This window comes from Rhipicephalus microplus, chromosome 4 (genome assembly GCF_043290135.1).
Source record: "Rhipicephalus microplus isolate Deutch F79 chromosome 4, USDA_Rmic, whole genome shotgun sequence".
Lineage (NCBI taxonomy): Eukaryota > Metazoa > Arthropoda > Arachnida > Ixodida > Ixodidae > Rhipicephalus > Rhipicephalus microplus.
In genome coordinates, this window is record NC_134703.1 from 197613978 (window position 1) to 197633595 (window position 19618).

Here is a 19618-nt window from a genome sequence, read left to right on the forward strand (position 1 = left end):
GAGGACCCACAACTTTCGTGAAGATCATGTCAGTGTAACCACATGAATGAGATATCTAAGGAATTATCCGACTATAACGAGCAAATGGCTTTATTAAAACTTATTATTTTATGCGGTAAATGTAATACTTTATTTCCTCCGCCTGGCATTTTAACTGATGTGCGAGGGAGAAGTAGTGCGCAGAGCTGTTTAGCAGCTGCGCCTACGTTCAGGCTGTCTTATATTTTTGTAAAGTTCTTTTCGCTCTTCTTATGGACTCTCCCCAATGTGCTGCACGCTAAAAAGTGTTGTGGAGGAACTGCACAGTTACCTCCCAAAAGGGCTTTTCGCTCCTCCTATAGACGGAATGCGCGCAAAAGACTGCACACGGCACGGCGGGGCACTTTCCGCCTTGTAAAGTAAATCGCCTGTTTTTCGGAGCAACTGCAGGCAAGTTCGCACCGTGTGCAAACGACCCATCCGTGCCAACACAAGGCTGTCTTCTTATAGAAGGTGTGGAGCGTGGTGTAGTGGTTAGATTACGCGCATGCGGAATGAGTGGTCGCGAGTTTGAATCCCGTGTGTTTGCCGCAAATTTTCTGAAATTTATTTCTGAATGTGACGCTTGCACTTCAATCGTACATCTAACGAAACGCCAGCATGCACTTCGAAAGGCTGGTTGCGCCAATTAAAACCTGATTTTTCTTTTGGTAACTGTTTCTCCTTTGAGCAGTAACCGCGAGAGCGTGGTTACTCCTGCAGCAGTTACTCCCGAAATGGTGCAATGGGTGTGGCAAGTTACTTACTCCCCTAAGGGAGCAACCTCGATACCCCTTTTCCTTCTTTACTTCTTAAAGTGTGTCTGTTGATAGCCAACGGTTAACACTGTTCGCAGAGTGCTCAAAGCGTGTACAATAGAAACAGCTTGGTCTGGCGTCTTACCACATGTGTATACGTTTTGTAGCGATACGTTAAGCCTTATTTCAGTCTCATCGTCCTCCACTCGCGGCTGGCTTCGTGGTTCTGACCGCTACTCAAGCATATAAAGCACGCCGATGCACCAGAAAATGCATCGCTAAAAAATACCGGGCCTGCGTCTCTGAGCAACGCATACAAATCTATGAGAGTAGCGTCTGAGCTTGCGTCAGTGTTAACTTTGCCTTTATGTAGAAGCATATGTTCAGCGTTCAGTGGCTTATAATGTACTGTTCATTCTTTTCACAGATTCATTCGTCAACAGCCAGGAATGGACGCTCAGTCGATCTGTGCCCGACATTCGCTTGGTAAGTGGCTGTAACTATATGCTTTGTGTTCTTTCTTTCTTTTTCTTTACCGATGGGAATAAACGGTGTTCTCACTGCAACTCAACTTTCGCTTCTACACTATTTGTCAAAACTATATGGGCTCCCCGCCACGGTGGTCTAGTGGCTAAGGTACTCGGCTGCTGACCCGCAGGTCGCGGGTTCGATTCCCGGCTGCGGCGGCTGCATTTCCGATGGAGGCGGAAATGTTGTAAGCCCGTGTACTCAGATTTGGGTGCACGTTAAAGAACCCCAGGTGGTCGAAATTTCCGGAGCCCTCCACTACGGCGTCTCTCATAATCAAATGGTGGTTTTGGGACGTTAAACCCCACAAATCAAAACTATATGGGCTGCGTCTCTTGTGATGGCCACGCCGATTACAGCCTCTCTTATTCATTCATTTTTTCCTTCATCATATTTATTTGCGAACACAGCAACTACATATGTTGGCAGGGAGCAGTTTCATTTGCCTAGTTTTGTCAGCCATATTTGTGCTCGAAACTCCTGTCCACAAAAACTCTATATGTACAAGCGTTATGTCGAGGAGGAACCGCGTTAACATACGCAGTGTATGGCGTGGTAAAAGAGTGAAATGAAAACCATCACAAAATGCAAATTGTGTAACCAGGCGTCGCACAATATGAAGCACATTACGAGTGGGTCGTTGAATGCATCCGACAGATTAAAAAAAAAGCTCAGCCATAATTCATCGTTATCAGGCACCGAATCAATTTATGCAGTCTGGCAAGTGGTGATGACGTCAGGCACCAAAAGAAAAAAAAAAAGGCAGCTTGCGCGTCGCCTTCTCGATCCTCAATGTCGCGCCGTGCGGTCACTGTCATCCAGCGCGCCTGTGAAGCGAGCTAGCGTAATATAGAATAGTGTACGTGCACGCGAATACAAGATATACGCCTATCAGAGGGCAGTGGACTCGTTTGACTTCGGATTTGTCGTCATGGTGCCAATATTTTGCCTTGTGAAGTCTCGCGCCTGTGAAACGGGGGACTAAAGGTGCACGTTCCATTGGTCCTTGTCCGATCCAGCGCTGAGACAAGCGTGGGTCGACTTCGTGCGCCGCGGCCGAGGCTGGACGCCAACCAAGCGGAGTTTACTCTGTTCGCTGCACTTCACTCCGGACGCGCATACACGCGCAGCATGCAGTTGCTGACCGACTTCGGATTGTCGACGAAGAACCTGTGCCTCAAGTGTGGTGTCATCCCAAGGAGGTTTTAAAAAAAAAATGCTGGAGTGGAAATTCTTGCCCACGAGTGAAGCCGTGCCAACCGCAAGATGGCGGCTGCGGCAGCCATCTTACTAGGGACATGATGAGCTGTTGGTGTTCGGCGATTGAGAAGGGGCGTTTTCTTCGCACGCCCAACGAGTTTAACGTGGTGACCTTTTCGGGTCATAGTGCTCGAAGTACGACCTTGTGTTCCTAGTTTTTTTTTAGGAAGCGTTGAATTCTAGGGAAATGTTATTGGATAATAAATAACCGATACTAGTGTGGTTTAGTTTGGAAAAACTTTATTTTGAAAGTCTGAAGGCGTGTGCCCTAGCACATGGCGGGCCGCTCCCATGATGAAACAACCGATACTAGTCTCTACAGAATATTTCTTTGGAAACAACCATCTTTTGATATATAAATAACGTAGCCTTTGGGCTAATAAATCAGCCACTTGATGTATAAGTAGGCACCACCAGAAAAAAGCATGTTTCTGAGATCTTTGGAGGGCAGAAGCTGGCTTCACTACTGCAGGCAAAGCATTGCGGGAGCTTTCACTCCAGCAATTTTTTTTTAAACCTCCTTGTGCAATCCCAACGTTATGCCCCCCTACCGCGTCAGTCGGCACACCTGCAGCGCGCGCAGACGAAACAGACGATGGAAGAAGGTACATGCGGACGAGGGTACGTCGCGAAAACATGCGCGTGCCCATACTACCACCTGGTGGCGCTGCTCATACCATGTCGTGACGTCATGGTACAGAATATATAACTGCGTCACTTATAAACTTTTGGGAATGTGAGACATTTGACGCCGTAACAACATCGAATATGGCGAGAAGAATGGATGCGATATGTCTGTGGCCTTCTTTCTGCTCGCAGCGCAAGCACCGTGGAATATCCGAATAAGCCAGTGCTCGCGTTTCTATCTGAATCTATTTTATTTATTTATTTTTCAATTCCGCTGCTGACAGAATGGACGCACATGGGGAACCAAATTTGAATTGGCAGAGCGGCGCACGAGCTACTTTCACACAGAAACGGCTGCTGCGCCGCACGGAAGTGACGTCAATCGCTGTTCCGGTTAGGCACTTCGTTTGAATAGTCGGAGTGTCTATATAGCGTTACGTCTAGACGTAATGATAGACGCCGTTGAAGTTATGCCCACACGTAAAAATAAAGAATCTTAAAGTTGCGCCCAGCGTGACAACAATTCAAAACCGACTTGTTAAACCTTCCGAACCGATCAGCAGCTATGACGTTGTTGGCTAGCGCGGCACATGGAGGGCGGGTGAGGTCGTTGCTTCGAGCCTCATTGCAAGCTTAATTTTAGATGCGGAGCATCTTATACTCGCGCCTTGTAGTGCGCCGTCCGCACCGCTTCTCGAACATTCGACAGCTGACGCGCGCGCATGCGCCGTCGCGCCGTCGCCCACTCTTCCACCATCTGTGCATCCCTTCCTCCTCTACACACCGCGCGCGCTTCACTCCTCCACCATCTGTGCACCCTTCCTCCTCTACACACCGCGTTCGACATCTACAATTCTCCTGATTCTCCAGTGGACGCGCATGTGGCGTCGCGCTTCGAGAACATTCAACAGCTGACAGTGCATGCGCCGTCGTGCTGTATATATACTCAAGGTCGGCGCTCGCTCGCTCAGTTGCCGCTCGTCGGTTGGTTTGTACGGCGCGTCGACGTCCAAGGTCGCGGTGAAATGAATTCCAACGAATCCACAAACACAACGATCGACGTCCCTTCGACCAGCGCCGCCCTTTCGCATACGTGTGTACGTGTTCACTCATTTAACACCCCCTCCTACAACCACGTTAACCAATCCATCGACCCAAGTAAGTCGCAATTTAACACCCCATTTCACAACCACGTTAACCAATTTAGCCATCGACCCAAGTAAGTCGCACTTTAACACCCCGTTAACCAATTATATGGTCCGCATCCTCCTCAGTGTTTCCCCGAGGGAAGCTGCGGGCAATTTTTTTTGCTTTTTTTTTCTTCGCTCAAGGATTGTTTTAACATTTGTTACCTCCTCATTGGCGTCCCGTCAGCCTGACTTGCTGCTGCTGCTGCGCTGCTGGTGGTGCCGTCTACACGCCCTTGATGACCCTTGCAGAATTGGCTATAACAAACTGTTTTGCGAATTAATCGTCCTCATCGGAGAGATGCAAGAGGACACGCTAAACTCAAATGCAGCTGGTTGTGTCGTCTTCTCCGTTATACGCGTCAAGAATGTTGATCTACACAGTTTATCAAAGTTCTGATGACAAACCTGCACTGCACCGTAGCATATGCTACAGAAAAAAAAAAAACCTTTTTATGTCGCTCAGCGTACCGTCACCACCTCACGAGGTAATGGGCAGGCCGCTTCAAAATATTGACGTGCTCTAGGCGATCGGAACTTTCTAAACGATGCCCAAGGGCAACGGCCGACTGCGTTAGCCCACTTATACCTACAAAACAGTGGCGAGCAGTTAGCCTGCTGTGTAAAACATCGTTGGCGCAAACTTGAAAGAAGACGAAAGAAGAGACTCGGAAAAGCGCACATTCGCAACTGACTTTTATTGAACCGAAGCTCATCTTCTCGAGTGCGTACAGCCACACGGAAAGGCCAAACAACTATCATTACGACCTATCAGATAAAAAAAAAAACTCATTATCAAATATAGACAAGAATGGGACGCTGATGCATTGTTCGCGAAATCGCTTAATGTACATCGCCTCTTCCAATTCCCGTGCCACTTTGTCTTTGCTTCTTCGCAAGATTCTCGTGCTGTTCAGTAGCGGTTCACACGAGCACTTCTTACAATGATACGGCCAATGCGAATGCATGCCGCTTCTCAGTGACAGCACATGCTCTCTTAGGCGATCATTTATACATCGGCTCGAGTGGCCGTTGGGCACCTTGCCATAACTGAGCAGGATCAAGTAGACAACACATACCAAACAGTTCAAAACCTTTCTTTCATGCTTCTTTACACAATCAGCACTTCGTGCACCACACGAACGAGCACAAATACGCGAAAGCCTCCGAGGTGCCGAGAACACATAACCTTCAAAACGAGAGGCCACGTTCTTCAACGAATGGACCACACTGTGTATACAGGGAATGACAACAGGGCGCTTATTCAATGTTTTTTTTTCCTTTGTGCCTGAATCGCTGGTGGCGTCATGTTCTTGAGGAAAGTTTCAAGGTGCAAATATTCAGGCTTGTGTCTGCGGGTTTTCCTTCCTTAGTGTTCACGTCAGTATGTGAAGCTTTATCGAGAAAATTTCGACATGACACCACCAGCGATTCAGGCACAAACAAAAAAAAACACAGAAGTGCCCTCTTGTCACTCCGTATGTACACAGAGTGGCTAATTCGTTCATCGCCTCTCGTTTTGCGGTCCCTCTGCGCGAATTGGCAGAGGCGATGTACATTAAGCGGTTTCGTGAACAATACATCAGCGTCCCGTTTTTGTCTATATTTGATAATGAGTTTGCTTTCTTATCTGATAGGTTGTGATGATAAGTGTTAAGGCTTTTCGTGTAGTTGTACGCATGCGCGAGGGTTTCAGAGCAACAGCTTCGCTCTAATAAAACTCAGTTGCGAGTGCGCGCTTTTCCGTGTCTCTTCTTTCGTCTTCTTTCAAGGTTGCGCCAACGATGTTTTACACAGCTATACACCAACTAGCGCAACATCATACGTTACTGAGTAGTTTGTGTGCCTTGCTAAATGACGCGTATGGTCTGTGACAGCACGGCATCATTTACCTACCAAATGGTGTGAACCGCCGTACGTGTTCGCCCTTAGTGAAAATGCCTGCAGTGCAGGAGTTTTGACCTTCAGAGATCAGAAGCTTCGTAAAAAGACTTTGCAGCCGCACTGGGGTTTCACTTGCGCCGGACATTCACACTCGAACTGTGCAAAAACATTTATTTCACCGTCGACCTTGGCCTTTACGGCAAGCAAAATGAGGTACTCGGCAGCTAGGTCACTTTCACCTCGACAACACCACGTTTTGACATTGCAAGCTGGAAAATTCAGTCCGTCCAACAGCAATATTTGGTACTTCATACTGAGAAACTTGATAGCGCACTGCCGTATGAAGCTGCGGCGCGGCGGACGGCCGCGCTGCTCCACCGTCCAGGATGAACTGCGGGCATTCATGGAGCAAGCCCATTATAGCAGCGAGGAGACAGGGTCTCCGGTCCTCCGCGGGAGCGGCCTGGTCTCACGTTACGAATTTCCCAGTTTTCAATAAATATGTTATCACCACCACGCATCGCAGCTACCATCTTTGCCATCGTTGACTGTTACCTTTCGCCTCATGCCTTTCGCAACTGTAGCGCCCCATGACGTCCCCTACATTTAGTACGCTTGCGATATGTGTTTGTTTAACCAATAAATGTCAACTGACTTATTTAGTAACATTTTTGTAGGTTTAACGTATTATGCAACATGATTTACACATTTCAATAGCGTTATTTTTTTAAAAGTGACGTCACTTCCAAGCGGCGCAGGAGCCGCTTTTATTTATTATTTATTTATTTTAATACTGCCAACTTGCTTTACAAGCCATAGGCAGGAGTGGATTGTACACAAAAGAAAATGATGAACAATCTGTGAGAACGGTTCCAAACAAATCTGTGGAATAAAACTAAAAACAGTGTTGAACAATCTTTTCAGTATGTGAAACAAGAAACAACAGGTTCCAGTAAAACACACACGATAATACAGTTGAAAATACTGGTAAGAAAATACATGGACCACAGGGTGAAAAAATGTTTCAGTTTAGGACAAATAAAATAACTACAAGGGGAAAAAAAAGAGAAGAATGTGCAAAAGAGCGCATGTTCACGCAGTAGTCTGCTCGACAACGATAAGAAAGGTGTAATGATTTTGTTTCAATGTCGCACGCCATCTGGAAAGCGACAGACGCCACAGGAAACATCTCGGTCATAGATGAGCGAGAGCGTGCATAAACGACGACATGGTTGGGCTCTGTAATACATTTTCAGGCAATGCGTTCCATTCATGGATTGTACGAGGGAAGAACGATTTTTTGAACATGTTGGTTCGGCACGAGTATTCGATTAGTTTGAACGAATGAGATGAACGGGTTGGGCGCCTACTACACGGTTTAATATACAATTCCCTATCTATTTTGACATGTTGTCGATAAATCAGGTATAACATCTTGAGCCTGTCTCGATAGCGTCGTACCTCTAGAGTTTCGAGGTTCGCGTCCTGTAAAAGAGCACTGACGGATGTATGACGACGGTAAGAATTAAAGATAAATCTGACTGCTTTCCGCTGTATGTTTTCGATTTCGCTTACGTTTGATTGGGTGTAAGGGCCCCAGACAGGAGTAGCGTATTCTAGTAATGGTCTTATGAATGTCTTGTAGGCCAACAATTTTATATTGCTCGTAGATTTAGCCAAGGTTCTTCTCAGGTATCCAAGTTTCTTCATGGCCTTATTTTTAATGTGAGCTACATGGTTACTCCACCTAAGGTCCGACGTGATCACTAAACCGAGGTATTTATATTGCGTGACAGACGATAAGTTATGGCCATTAATGCTGTACACAAAAGGTAATGACTTCTGTTTGTGTGGGACTGGCTGCTGAGACGCTGCCATTTAAATATTCTCGGATTGTGCTCCGTAGCACAAGCTACCGTGCAGTCTGTGCATCTTCTCGGCATGCATCGATTGTGCTCTCCGCGGGGAGCAGTGCGGCGCTTGCTTCGCTTTGTACTCCGGCGAGTGACCAAGGCCAAGGGCTGCGCTGCAGGACGACGAAGCGGCTGTCGGGCACGTGCTGCAGGCTGCTATGCTAATGCGACTCCTTCCCGCCGCTATGCTTCACGCTCGGCTGTGCTCATGGAAGGCGGCTCAAAAAAGCGCGCTCGTGCTCTTGCATGGGAAACGCGTGGTGCGCTGCTATTTACAGACAAAGCAATCGGTGCCTGTCATCTTGGCCGAGTCGGCTGTTTTCCTTGTGTGTCCCGTTGGTCTCAGCCGGTGGCGAACACTGTAAAAAATATTACTCCGAAGTTGAGTAAAAGGCGTGTCCTCTAGCGTCGTCCCTATTCGGAGCAATTTTTGCTCCGGACATCCGAAGCAATGTTTTTGCTCCTTCTGGTCGCAGGAATTGCGTGGCGCACCCGAAGTATTTTAATCAGATATTTACAGTACTGTAAACAGATAAAATCGACTGTTGGACATTATACAATATCCTGTGATATAGGCAATTACACTCACGGGTAGTTCTGGGAAAAAGGAACATCTAAATGCATCTGTGCGGTAGTCTACAACTTTGATTGAATGATATGAGCGCACAGCACATTTGTTTTTCTAATGTGCACTGTTTTGTCAATTCTAGTTTTGTTGTGGAAAATGAGGTAAAAAAAGTTTGTTTCTCCTTCTCTCGTGTAGTTTTTTAGCTCTGCTTTAATTAGAAGTGAAAGTGTTGTGTACCAACTATAACAATTAAACACAAATGGAATAGATTTTTTTTGACCAGATCTAGCTCTTTTTTAAATATTAGATTCAATAAAGGGATCCGACATTGCAGCTTTATATCCTAATTCTGGTCTAATAAAAGTTTTGTATGCGAGAAGTTTGATGTGTAGTGTGGCATTCAAAATTCTCATTCGCGAGCAACCAAGCTGTTTCATTGCCCTTCTTTTCAACGTGTTCATTCCATATTTTAAATCTGATGTGAGTATTAGTGAGTATTATCTTATGCAGTCTGCGACTCTATGAGAACAACCAACTTTTAAAACCGATCTCTCTCTCTCTCTCTCTCTCTGACTCACACACACACACTCTCCTTCACACACACACTCTCCTTCACACACACACTCTCCTTCACACACATACTCTCACTCACACACACACACTCTCACTCACACACACACACTCTCACTCACACACACACACTCTCACTCACACACACACACTCTCACTCACTCACTCACTCACTCACTCACTCACTCACTCACACACACACACACACACACACACACACACACACACACACACACACACACACACACACACACACACACACACACACACACAGGGAGAGAGAAAGAGAGAGAGAACAGGATGAGCATTCAATATCCAGAAGCACATCCCATGTATGTACTCACAACCGCATACGAAGAGTGCGACCGTGGAATGAGTGGGATGGAATTCTACACGCAAGGTATTCTGGGCAACTCAAGCACTTCCGCTTCTACCTTGCTCCTCATACTTGATCTGGCAGCGCATTGTGTCCAATCTCGGATTTGGAGGCGTTCCTCTACACCACAGTCGAGTGCTCACTCGCAGAGTCCGTCGGCTGCTCCCACTCCGCCATTGGCATTCAACGTAAGAGGAAAGGCGATGCGAGGCAACGTTACTTTAAGAGAGAGAAGAAAACGTTTGTTATGGTTTTCTGTGCTAGTAGATAGCTGAGTGAGATCCTTAGTCCGGGATCCCATTGGCGCGGGCCGCTAGCCTCGCACGTTTCACGAGAGCCTCTTCGGATCCGAGCTGGACAGGTATACTCGGACCCGAACAATGTTACTGGCACGTTGGTGCGAAGGGCACCCTTCCTCTGGCGGTTAGGTATCGAGACGCCTCTTTATCTCGGAGGCTTTCGTTCTGGCAATGGCCCTTTTTATGGTTGTCTCGGGCTCTACAAAACGGCAATGGGCAGCACCGGAAAACGAAAATTCGGACTGCGTGGACGAAAAAACTGCGCCACCGTATATGGCCAAGCTAGGTGCTGTTTCGTAGAGCAAGGACCAATCGACGAGCTCACTGGTACGTCAAGTTGCCCATAAGCATGTTTGCGTCACTGCGCGTACAAGGGGGTTGGTCAGGCACATGCAGTGTTTTTAGAAATTGAGCGCCTGCACAGCGCTTAGCGCTGTAATGTTCAGAAAATGCGTTTGCCGTCGTGGTCCATTGTGCAAATTGGCGAACTTATTCGGGGAATGAAAAAAAAAAGTCGGGACGTCTTTGCTGGCTCTTTACGGGGTCCGTGAAATGGTTTCCTTAATATTTCGTGTTTAGTAAGCCCATTACGGGAGCCAATCATTTGCGCCATGATTCATTCCGAACACCTTTTGTTGAGGTAGCTAGGAATCATAAATAGCTACCGTCCTCCACCACACCGTCTTTCTCCTGCAACTTCGTGCGCCCGGGGCTAAGCTCCGCTGTAGTGGCTGTTTCATGATGTGACGTGAGAGAACGATAGCGTGACGTCGTTTTGTCTACTTTTGATAAGTCGAAACCAGCGCAGTAGCCACTGGTGGGTCAGGCCACCGACTCGACTGATCGCATAGGGTGTATGTATATAGGCGAACTTATAGATGCCGTTCGTCAAAATATCGTTCAAACAAGCCATCAAACTTGCGGTAATGATGATACGCAGTTGTTACTCTGCATTGTTATTTAAATAAACGACGTTTTGTTCCTCGAAGCACTGATGGAGGAACGCCCCCTTGCTCGCAAATATTACAAGGAAAATGTCGTAATTGTTGTGATCCCGAAAAAAAATCGTTGTTAGTTGATATGTATTGCGATCTCGCCATCTGCTATGTTACCGAGCTACTGCCTTTGCAATCACGTACGTCGCCTTATTACTACCCCGAATGTAGTGTCGGCATATTCGTATACACTCCGAAACGCACGCCTCGCGACCAGTTGTTGACCGGACCTCTTCTGCGATCGAAGGCTGCGCCGTGCGATTCGAGCAGTGAAGCAGTTTCGGAGAGCTTGGCATGCATTTCACACTCATCAAGGCAAGTTCGATAGTTTGGAATACGTGGGGTGCTGGGGAACGAACATGGCTTCGAATATCGTAATTATGTAGTGTGCTGTTCCTTGCGAACTTTTGGAATCTGTGTAACCGCGTTTTAGTTGCAAAATTAGTCTACCGTCTGTATAATTGTGGCTGACTGTTCGTAGAAAAAAAAAAGAAGAAAGTGACGTAAGTTGCTCTGAGGGAAGCTGTCGTGTGTGTGAAGCCTGTTATCAATCTGAGCCGTGTCTACGGCTGTGCTATGGGGCTGCACGTTAGACGCTCTTCGTCAGTGTACTGAGATTAGAAGGCTAGTGGTGAACTGCAGGTGTATGAGTCTTAGACCACTCATAATATCGGCAGTAAATCCAAGCACGTCTAGTAATGCAAACGTGTGAACTTCAGTGGAGCCTGTAGCATTGAGGTCTGAGACAAAGTATATAAGTTTACTCAAAATACTGATTGTAAGAAAGTTTCTCGTGTGCGCCTAAAGAAGGGCTCGCCTGTAGCTAAGTATTATACTAGCTAGACAATTCGGCGTTGTTGAGTTTACTGTGAAAACATTGCGGAAAAAGTGACTGTACACGGTCGGGTATACGTTAAACGCACTCGACGAACTGAATTTTGAAGCGTCAATAATTGAAGGTTCTAGTGTTTTTATAGACAAAACTGTCTAGCAAGTGCATTTTCAGCTCTGTCTCAGGACGGATGCTCACAAAGCAAGCTAAAATCGTTCTTTTTTATTATTACTGAATTTTACTTGACAGGTAACGCTCGCGTCCTGTATACCTCATATATTTGCGTCATATTTCGTGCTTATTGACAACATGCAAAGGACATTCTAGCGCCGGATTCGATTTCCTAGCCCCGGCGGTTGCATCTCGGTGAAGGCGGAATGCCGTGGAGGCGCGCCTACTGTGCGACGTAAACAAAGCCCTGATGATCCGAATCAAGACCCCATCACTACGTTGCTTCGCATATCAGCAGAGTCGATCTGGCTCGTTAAACCGTGTAAAAGAACCAACCGAGCGACATTTTTACTTCCTTTGAAGAAGGGGTTTTTATTTCTTGAAAAACTTGACTTGCTTCATGCGTATATACACGCTACAACATGGTACTCGCGTGCGCACCCGACGACCAAGAGGGAAGCAGCCTGAGGGCGTCGCATCGTTGTCGTGTCCACCCATGAACGAGCGATGGGCATCGACCGGCGACGAACGACACATTTAGTCTATTCCGGTGATATCTGGTACCTTGTCGCGTATGTGCGTGTTCTGTGCAACATGTTCGAAATGTTGTCCGGCACGTGAATGTTTTGCGTGTGCTGTTCGCAGGGCATTGTGGGCAGCCTGACGAGCGGAAAGTCTGCCCTGGTTCATCGCTACCTCACTGGTTCCTACATGCAGGACGAGTCCCCAGAAGGTACGCCAACTCTGTGTTTGTACGCACCGATAGCTTGAAAGTCGCTGCAGCATATAATATACTCACTGCGTCGAGTCGAGAGTTGATATGGCGTAAACAGCATCGTGGGGCCTTTTAAAGCTATTGGTTGTGCTTTGTTTGAAATTCTTCTCTTTTCCTTTTCCGTGCTAATGCGAAAGTTGCTGCTGTTCATTTCGTGTGTGTTCGAAGCGGTGTACGTGACGTTATGCGAGCTTTTTTATCTTCCATAATATATGGTCTTACCGTTTATTGTCTGTACTACAAATTTAGTTTCTACGCGTTGTTAATTGGAGCATTCCGACTGCACCCTTGCACTCATTCACCCGTGGTTTTATTTTGTTTAAACCCGATTAAACCCTGCTAGTGGACGATGCTCCACACTTTCCCTTTAAAAATAGGGAGAAGGCCAGTCGTAGCCGGCGGGCTCAAAAGGTATCCAGGAGGCATTTGTTTGTACAGCCGTCGTATTGAATCACAACGAACAGTCCAACATCAAGTTGTGTGCGCTTGTGATCAGTTCGCGTGCATAGTGCGCCATCGTATTATGACCAGACAACACGTCGACATCACGTATGTCGAATGTGTCTTTCTTGTGAGGGAGGTAACCTATGAGGCTGAGTGTATGCGCGATCATCTCTGGTCTTCATCTCTGATCATCTCAGTCGCAAGGCAATATAATAAAGTTTGATGAACGAGCCCGTGCTCAGGTCAGTTTGAAGCTTCTGTACCATACGAAATATTTTTTAATGCAGTGGAGTGCTCAAGGAAGGAAGGAAACAAGAGAGAAGAAAAAGTAGTTGGTGATAACCGGTGGGCAAAGCCAACGTAACCCGACACATGGACAAAGGTCAAGAGAGGGAGGGAGTATAACTTGTGAGGTCGTTAAAAATGTTCGCTTTCGTCGCCTTCATGTACGACCACTGCTGAGGACGACATCAATGGTTGGTATATACCAGCGGTGGTCGCAAAACAATGTAACGAATGCTCGCATAAAAAAAAAAAAAAGCTTCGGTCCCCAAAGGCGTCGCGCACCATGCAGCGAATTCTGCCTGCGCTGTCGTCACGGTAACGTGGATGACGCCAGGCACGTCATCTCTCTGCTCAAGTGTTATCCAAATCTTCTCATAAGCGTCTTCTATAACATCCTTGCTCTCTGTTATCCGTCGACACAGAATAGACCCTCGGCGATAAAGGGAGTGTGTGACAAATACCTATTTTACATTGAACAGGTGGGACTGCTTTACCACAGGCGTGCCCGTAATCACCCAACTTTTCCGCGATCCTTTCCCCCTCGCAACAGGTGCCGGTTGAGATCAGACTTTAGATTTTTGTGGCAACCACTAGTTTCAAACGCGCAATGAACCAAGCCGGCTTGCTTGGAGAGTACCGCGTACATGTTATGCCTGTGCGTGCAATGGCTGTTCGATGCCCTAGGTGGTCGCTTCAAGAAAGAGATCGTGGTGGACGGCCACAGCTACCTGCTGCTCATCCGAGACGAAGGTGGACCCCCCGAGCTGCAGGTGAGTGGCGGTGACTGCGAAAACCCTCTTCTGCGTTCAGTGTCACACCGTCACCAATCTGGATGCATGTAAAAGCCGCATATGGTTGCGCGCGCGCGCACACGCGTTCGTACATACATACATACATACATACATACATACATACATACATACATACATACATACATACATAGTCAGCCGCCTCGTCGAATGCGTAGAGTGACTCCGCCTTAGCCACAATCGTGCGGAGTCAATAATCAACAAGTAATGGGGGTGGGGGCGTGGACATAAAAATTTGTAGTCGTTTTTTTAAAATGCGAATGCATTTGTTAGTCGGGGCATGTCAGTCGTCTGGCGGTGTCCGCGTGGCCGCAAGTGTTCTCTCCACTCTCACTCTTCCTCCCACAACAACAGCTCTGGGCGCGCACGCTTTTCCTCGCCCCTAGCAGGCGGAGCAGGTGGTGCGGGCGGAGTAGCGGAGAGGGAGTGGAGAGGAGCGTGCTTGGCTTGTGAGGACGCTCGCATAGCGGGAGCTCGGCGGAGCTCCCGCGTGTGTGGAGAGAATGTAGGTTCTTTCGCCATTTGGTCTCTCTCCTTCCGGTGCCCCACTCTCCCGTCCGCTCGCTCGTTCGTATATACGAACGGAGTAAAACGCGCGCTTCACTCTCTACCATTTTCTGGCTAATAATGTGTAAATAAATGATTTCGGTGCAAATCTTCGTCTCGTCGTTAATTTACGCCATTAAAATTACTATGCCATATCCTCTCGGCGCGATTCGCCTTTTTTCACGATTCCCTTTGGGAAGGTGCGGGCAATTTTTTTTGGCGTCGTATGAAAGGCCAAGCCCTCAGTAGCCTACAAAACGTACTGGCGTTAGTGAACTCTAGAAAAATAATTGCAGCATGCTTTGAAAGATAGTTTCGGTTCATACTGTGCCCTGACGTAACAAAGTGGTGTGAGAATCTTGTCATGTGCTGCGTTGGCGACTCCCAAGCACCCATTTTGAAAGTTTCTGCGCCAGGCGTCATCACAGTTAGCCATATACTGCTGCTTGGAGTCACCAGAAGCAGTACTGTAGCCTGACGTCAAGCTGGTGTTGACGTTGGTAGCTGTTCCAGGGGAAAATCGACTTTAATATCAAAGTAGCATATCTTACCAGCAACTACCGGGCTTCGCCCTTGCTCTGTATGGAGACTTAATGGTTGTGTAATCTCACCTCCGAAAGATGTCAGTGCCCCTCAAGTAGTTTATTAGATGTGAAGCAGCTCTTCGAATAGCCCGTGTAAAGCTGTCCATCCGTGTCGCCGTGCCAATGCGCCACACTGCGTTCTTCTCGCCGCAGGTGTTGGTGCGGTAACAAGTAGGTCACGCCTTTCCTTAGAGTGCGCGGTAACGTCACTCTCTCGCCTGCCGCGCGCTCACCGCGTGTCACCTCTCTCGCTTCACCCTCTCCACCGCTCGCAACGTTCGAGCGCACTTTTTCGGCTCGTTTATCTGCCATGGAGAGAACGCCGGAAAGCGAAGCTTTTCTGCCCGCCGAAACATGCGCCGAAGCGATTTGGCCGAACCCGGCCGTCGCTGGCGTTTCGAGGGTTAGCAGAGCCGACCGTGTGTGAACGTCACGCCTGCAACACCTGAGGCGGGAGCCAGGGAAGCCTAACGCAAGCGTCGGAAGTGGAAGACCAACGCCATCGACGAGATGCGAGTCAAAGAAGCCAAGCGCAAGCGTCTTCAACGCGTCGGCACCACCGACGAGACGCGAGCCAAGGAAGCCGAGCGGAAGAGCTGACAGCGAAAGGACAACGCCTGCGACTCTTCGATGTGGCCGTCGTCGGCAATCTCTCGAAAGCGCCGCACGCCCCCCGCCGAAGCGCTCATCCGCAATCGCCGGGCTCCGCCGGCTGATCATGAGGCGTCTCGCCACCGCAACGCTGATCGCGTCCGCGCGGGGCGAGAGCCGTCAGTGACGTCGCGAGCAATGCTGGGCTGACGCCCGCTTTTGACGAGAGTTCCTCCAACGTAGTTTCGACCACAGTTGCCTCGCGTGTGACCGCCTGTGGTTCAACAACCACTTGGCCAACGTCGGTTCCGTCTGCAACCGCAAGCAGCTGGAGGCAGCGACCGAAGTGATTCGGCGCAGACCCGTCAGACTTCGTGTCTGCGCCACTTGCAAGGAGTCGCTGACGTCGGGCAAGGTTCGTACGATGAGCGTCACGCACGGGTACTTTGCCCGCCACTCGCCCACCGCAACCTCCCGAGCTTAACCGTTCTCCGAGCACCCGCGTCGACGCCCTTTCAACCAGGCCAATGACGTGTCGACCGCTGCTGCTTCGCATCACGTTAGGGTTCCCTTCGGGGAGATGGTCCGTTGTGTTATTATTATTATTAGATGCAAAGCACCTCTTTGGCTAGCCTGTGTAACGCTGTCCGTCCGTGCCAACGCGCCCGTGCCAACGGGCGTGGTTGCGAAGAAACCATGGAAGCACAGGTGCTATAGGCAGACGCACTGGAGAGGACGAGATCCGCACGGTTTTTGAAAACCGCCTGCTTAGCGTAATTCGGTTGAGTGGAATGGATGGAAAGCGGTGTCGTGGGCGGGACGGGACTACGACGGACGCTGGGAAACGTCGTTGTCCACCATTTCGCCTCCTCCGTTATTTCCGCCGTCGCCAGTGTTGAAATGCTGCTGTGGTTGTGGCTCATTGCTCGCACTCGTTTTTTTTTTTTTTTCTAGTACAACTGCATTCGCGTGGCTGCTGTTCCCGAATATTCGCTAACCGAAACACCTGCAGTGCGAGTCGTCTCTCCGTGCACTTAGCTAATGTGTACGTCCTTCGTGGGGACTTCTTCTATTTGGGAATACTTTAGTAACTCCCCCCTCTTCAGGGCGGTGCGCGCTTCTGGAAGCAGTTCGCCCGTCGATACACCGCAAGACCAAAATGACAAAACTATGACCGGGCGACGCCTCCGCGCAACTGACCAGCTGCCGCTTGCTAAGTTTAATGCGAAACAAAATGTGGACTCGCGAACCTCTCCTGGAAAGTAGGTCCGCCCAGTTGATTTTCCTGCTTGCCCGTGGTGACTTGAAACTTCCCTGTCCACGAGTTCCGTTTGTTTGTTTCGTGTCGCTACTCTTTGTGTTGGTTTGTCCCTGCAGCACCTCGCTTAGCGCGTTTGTGTTGCAAGTAAAAGCTAAACATCGTGTATGCTGGTCCGACCAGAGCGGCGCTTGTCCGGTTTCGCATTCTCTGTTAACACTGCCGAGAGGACGCCGACCGCGGAAGAGCCACATCGGCGACGAAGCCGACAACGCGGCCGTTAGAACAGAGGCGACCACTTTCATATCGCCACTGGGCATGCGCGAATCGTTGCTGCAACCGAGGAGTTTGCTCGGCTGAGAATTCGAGGGGCTGGCTGACGTCGGTTTTCTCGGCTGGCTGTGCGAATTGAGAACTGTGAGTGTAACAAACGGCGGTGCCTTTCTTTACGTCGCACCCATTGACGACGACTCCCTATTGTGCGCCCCTCAGGTTCTTTCATTTCTTGGCCTGCCAACGTTCCGGCCATTCTCTCGCTCGCCTTTTCAAGACGGCCGAGCAGTCGCATAGTTTTTTTTTTTCCTGCCGTGGAGAGAGAGAGAGGCAACTGGAGAAAAGCCAGACATTGGGGCGCGTGGTGGATCCTGGCTCGCAATGGCAGCAAGGAGTCGCCTCCTTCTTGCCTTGAGAATTTTTATTAGCCCACGTTTGGAGTCGGCATATGTGAGTGCATGAAATGGAGGCGACCACTGGTTGGGGGCCGTTCTGTAATATTGGATCTGTTGGAACTTCCCGACTTCTAGGATGACTGCCAGTTGGGCATGTTGGTATAAATCCATGATGAATTCGTCCTGTGTTGCCGACGTTCTCGAAACACAACATTCTTGCGTACGCTTGGTGAGGCTATACCGATGAAATACTAAAGAGACTGCAGGAGTTGACCTTCGACTCGGGGTATCTTCGCGCGGCGCAACGCCGGCCGCACCTGTTTCCCCGCGAAGCATCGCAGGAGATGCGCGCTCTTTCTCCACGCAGCGGAGGGGGAGAGTCACTTTTGCTGCAAGTTCATTGCCGCAAATTATCGGAGGCCCCCCCCCCCCCCCCCCCGCGCGTCTTTCTGAGCGCGGCCTGTAAGATGCGCCGTGGGCGTATCTGGGTCACCTGGGCACACACGCACACTGCGTGTTTTTTTTTTTTTTCCCCTCCTCGAGGTCCATGCACACGCGCTCGATGGTCGCCACGTTCGCGGCGGCGCCTCGGCGTCGCGCAGCGCGTTCGTTATTCTGTTCTTTAGCATTACTTTTTTTTTCTCGCAAACACACCCGTCGTTCTTTTTCTGCGCCAGCGTTGCTGAGGCAACGGCGTGTGCTCCCGTATATAGGGTGCCTGCATGGTCGCAGCAGACGACGACAGCGGGAAATGAAGCAACTCGCACCCCCGGCACGGTGTGTACGTGTGCAGTCAGCACGCGGCGGCACGTACTACAGCGCGGATCACCGTTCCCGCACGGCGGTTTCCCGGACTGTCCGGCGAATGTGCAGTTAGTTAATCCCGTCTTTCAGGTTCTCTGATGCCGCTCGGCGGCGCGCGTCCCGTTTCCAGGGCGATTTGCATCGGCCGCTTCGATTGCTCTTCTTTCCCCCCTCGGCGCGCGCAGGCAGAGCTCGTCGCCGCCGGACGACGACGGTGTGTGCGCGATGCTGCTGCACCACGCTGCCGTGCCGAGCTTCGTCGTCGTTTGCGCTTCTCGCTTCGTGGCTGCGTGACGTGGAGGTCGCCCTGCGCCGCGTAAGTGCTCCGAGAGTGGTCACTCGATGTACAGTTGTTTACCGCACGCCACGCGAAGCGTTGTTTGCCTTCTGCCCGGTGTCGTAAGAGCAGGCGGACGCTACGGGCTGGCCCCAAACCGCTCGTTCGGGGCCGTAGAAAAAAGTGTTGGCACCGCGGTAATGACATGCTCGACGGCCGCTTGTGTGGGCAGCAATTGCGCAATCGCCTCCGTTTCACCCATTCGCTGACAACTACGCATTGTTGGAGGCGTTGACGGTTTCAGGCGAGTCGTGGGCCTTCGTAGTTTCATTGTGAACTAAAAATAGGGCTAGAGCTTTGCGGGTATAAGCTAAGGTCGAATGTCAGTGTGGTTTTGACATGCAGTGCGACACGTATACCTGAGCGTGCGACCAAGCTAATGTAATTCTTTAATTGCTACCTGGTTAAAAGCAAATGTGATATCACCCCTCCCCCCCCCCCCTTTCTGTTTTCTTTTTGAATAACCGCACAGCGTTAACGCGTTCACTTTCCACGCTAACTGTATACTTTGCAGCAGTAGTAAAGTACTAA

General features: G+C 49.4%; 1 protein-coding gene across 6 annotated transcripts in view; it reads left to right on the forward strand.

The window, feature by feature from the left end:
* CenG1A (Centaurin gamma 1A) overlaps positions 1–19618 on the forward strand; it is a 339755-nt gene that overhangs the window by 238306 nt on the left and 81831 nt on the right. For 5 of the 6 annotated variants that reach the window (XM_037423691.2, XM_037423690.2, XM_037423692.2 and 2 more), the window contains exons 2-4: positions 1204–1262; positions 12632–12719; positions 14175–14260. In XM_037423691.2, coding sequence (XP_037279588.1) covers positions 1204–1262; positions 12632–12719; positions 14175–14260 — 233 coding nt within the window. Of the gene's footprint in view, positions 1–1203; positions 1263–12631; positions 12720–14174; positions 14261–18934; positions 19067–19618 lie in introns of those variants that run through there. The other variant, XM_075893913.1, reaches the window with a different exon arrangement.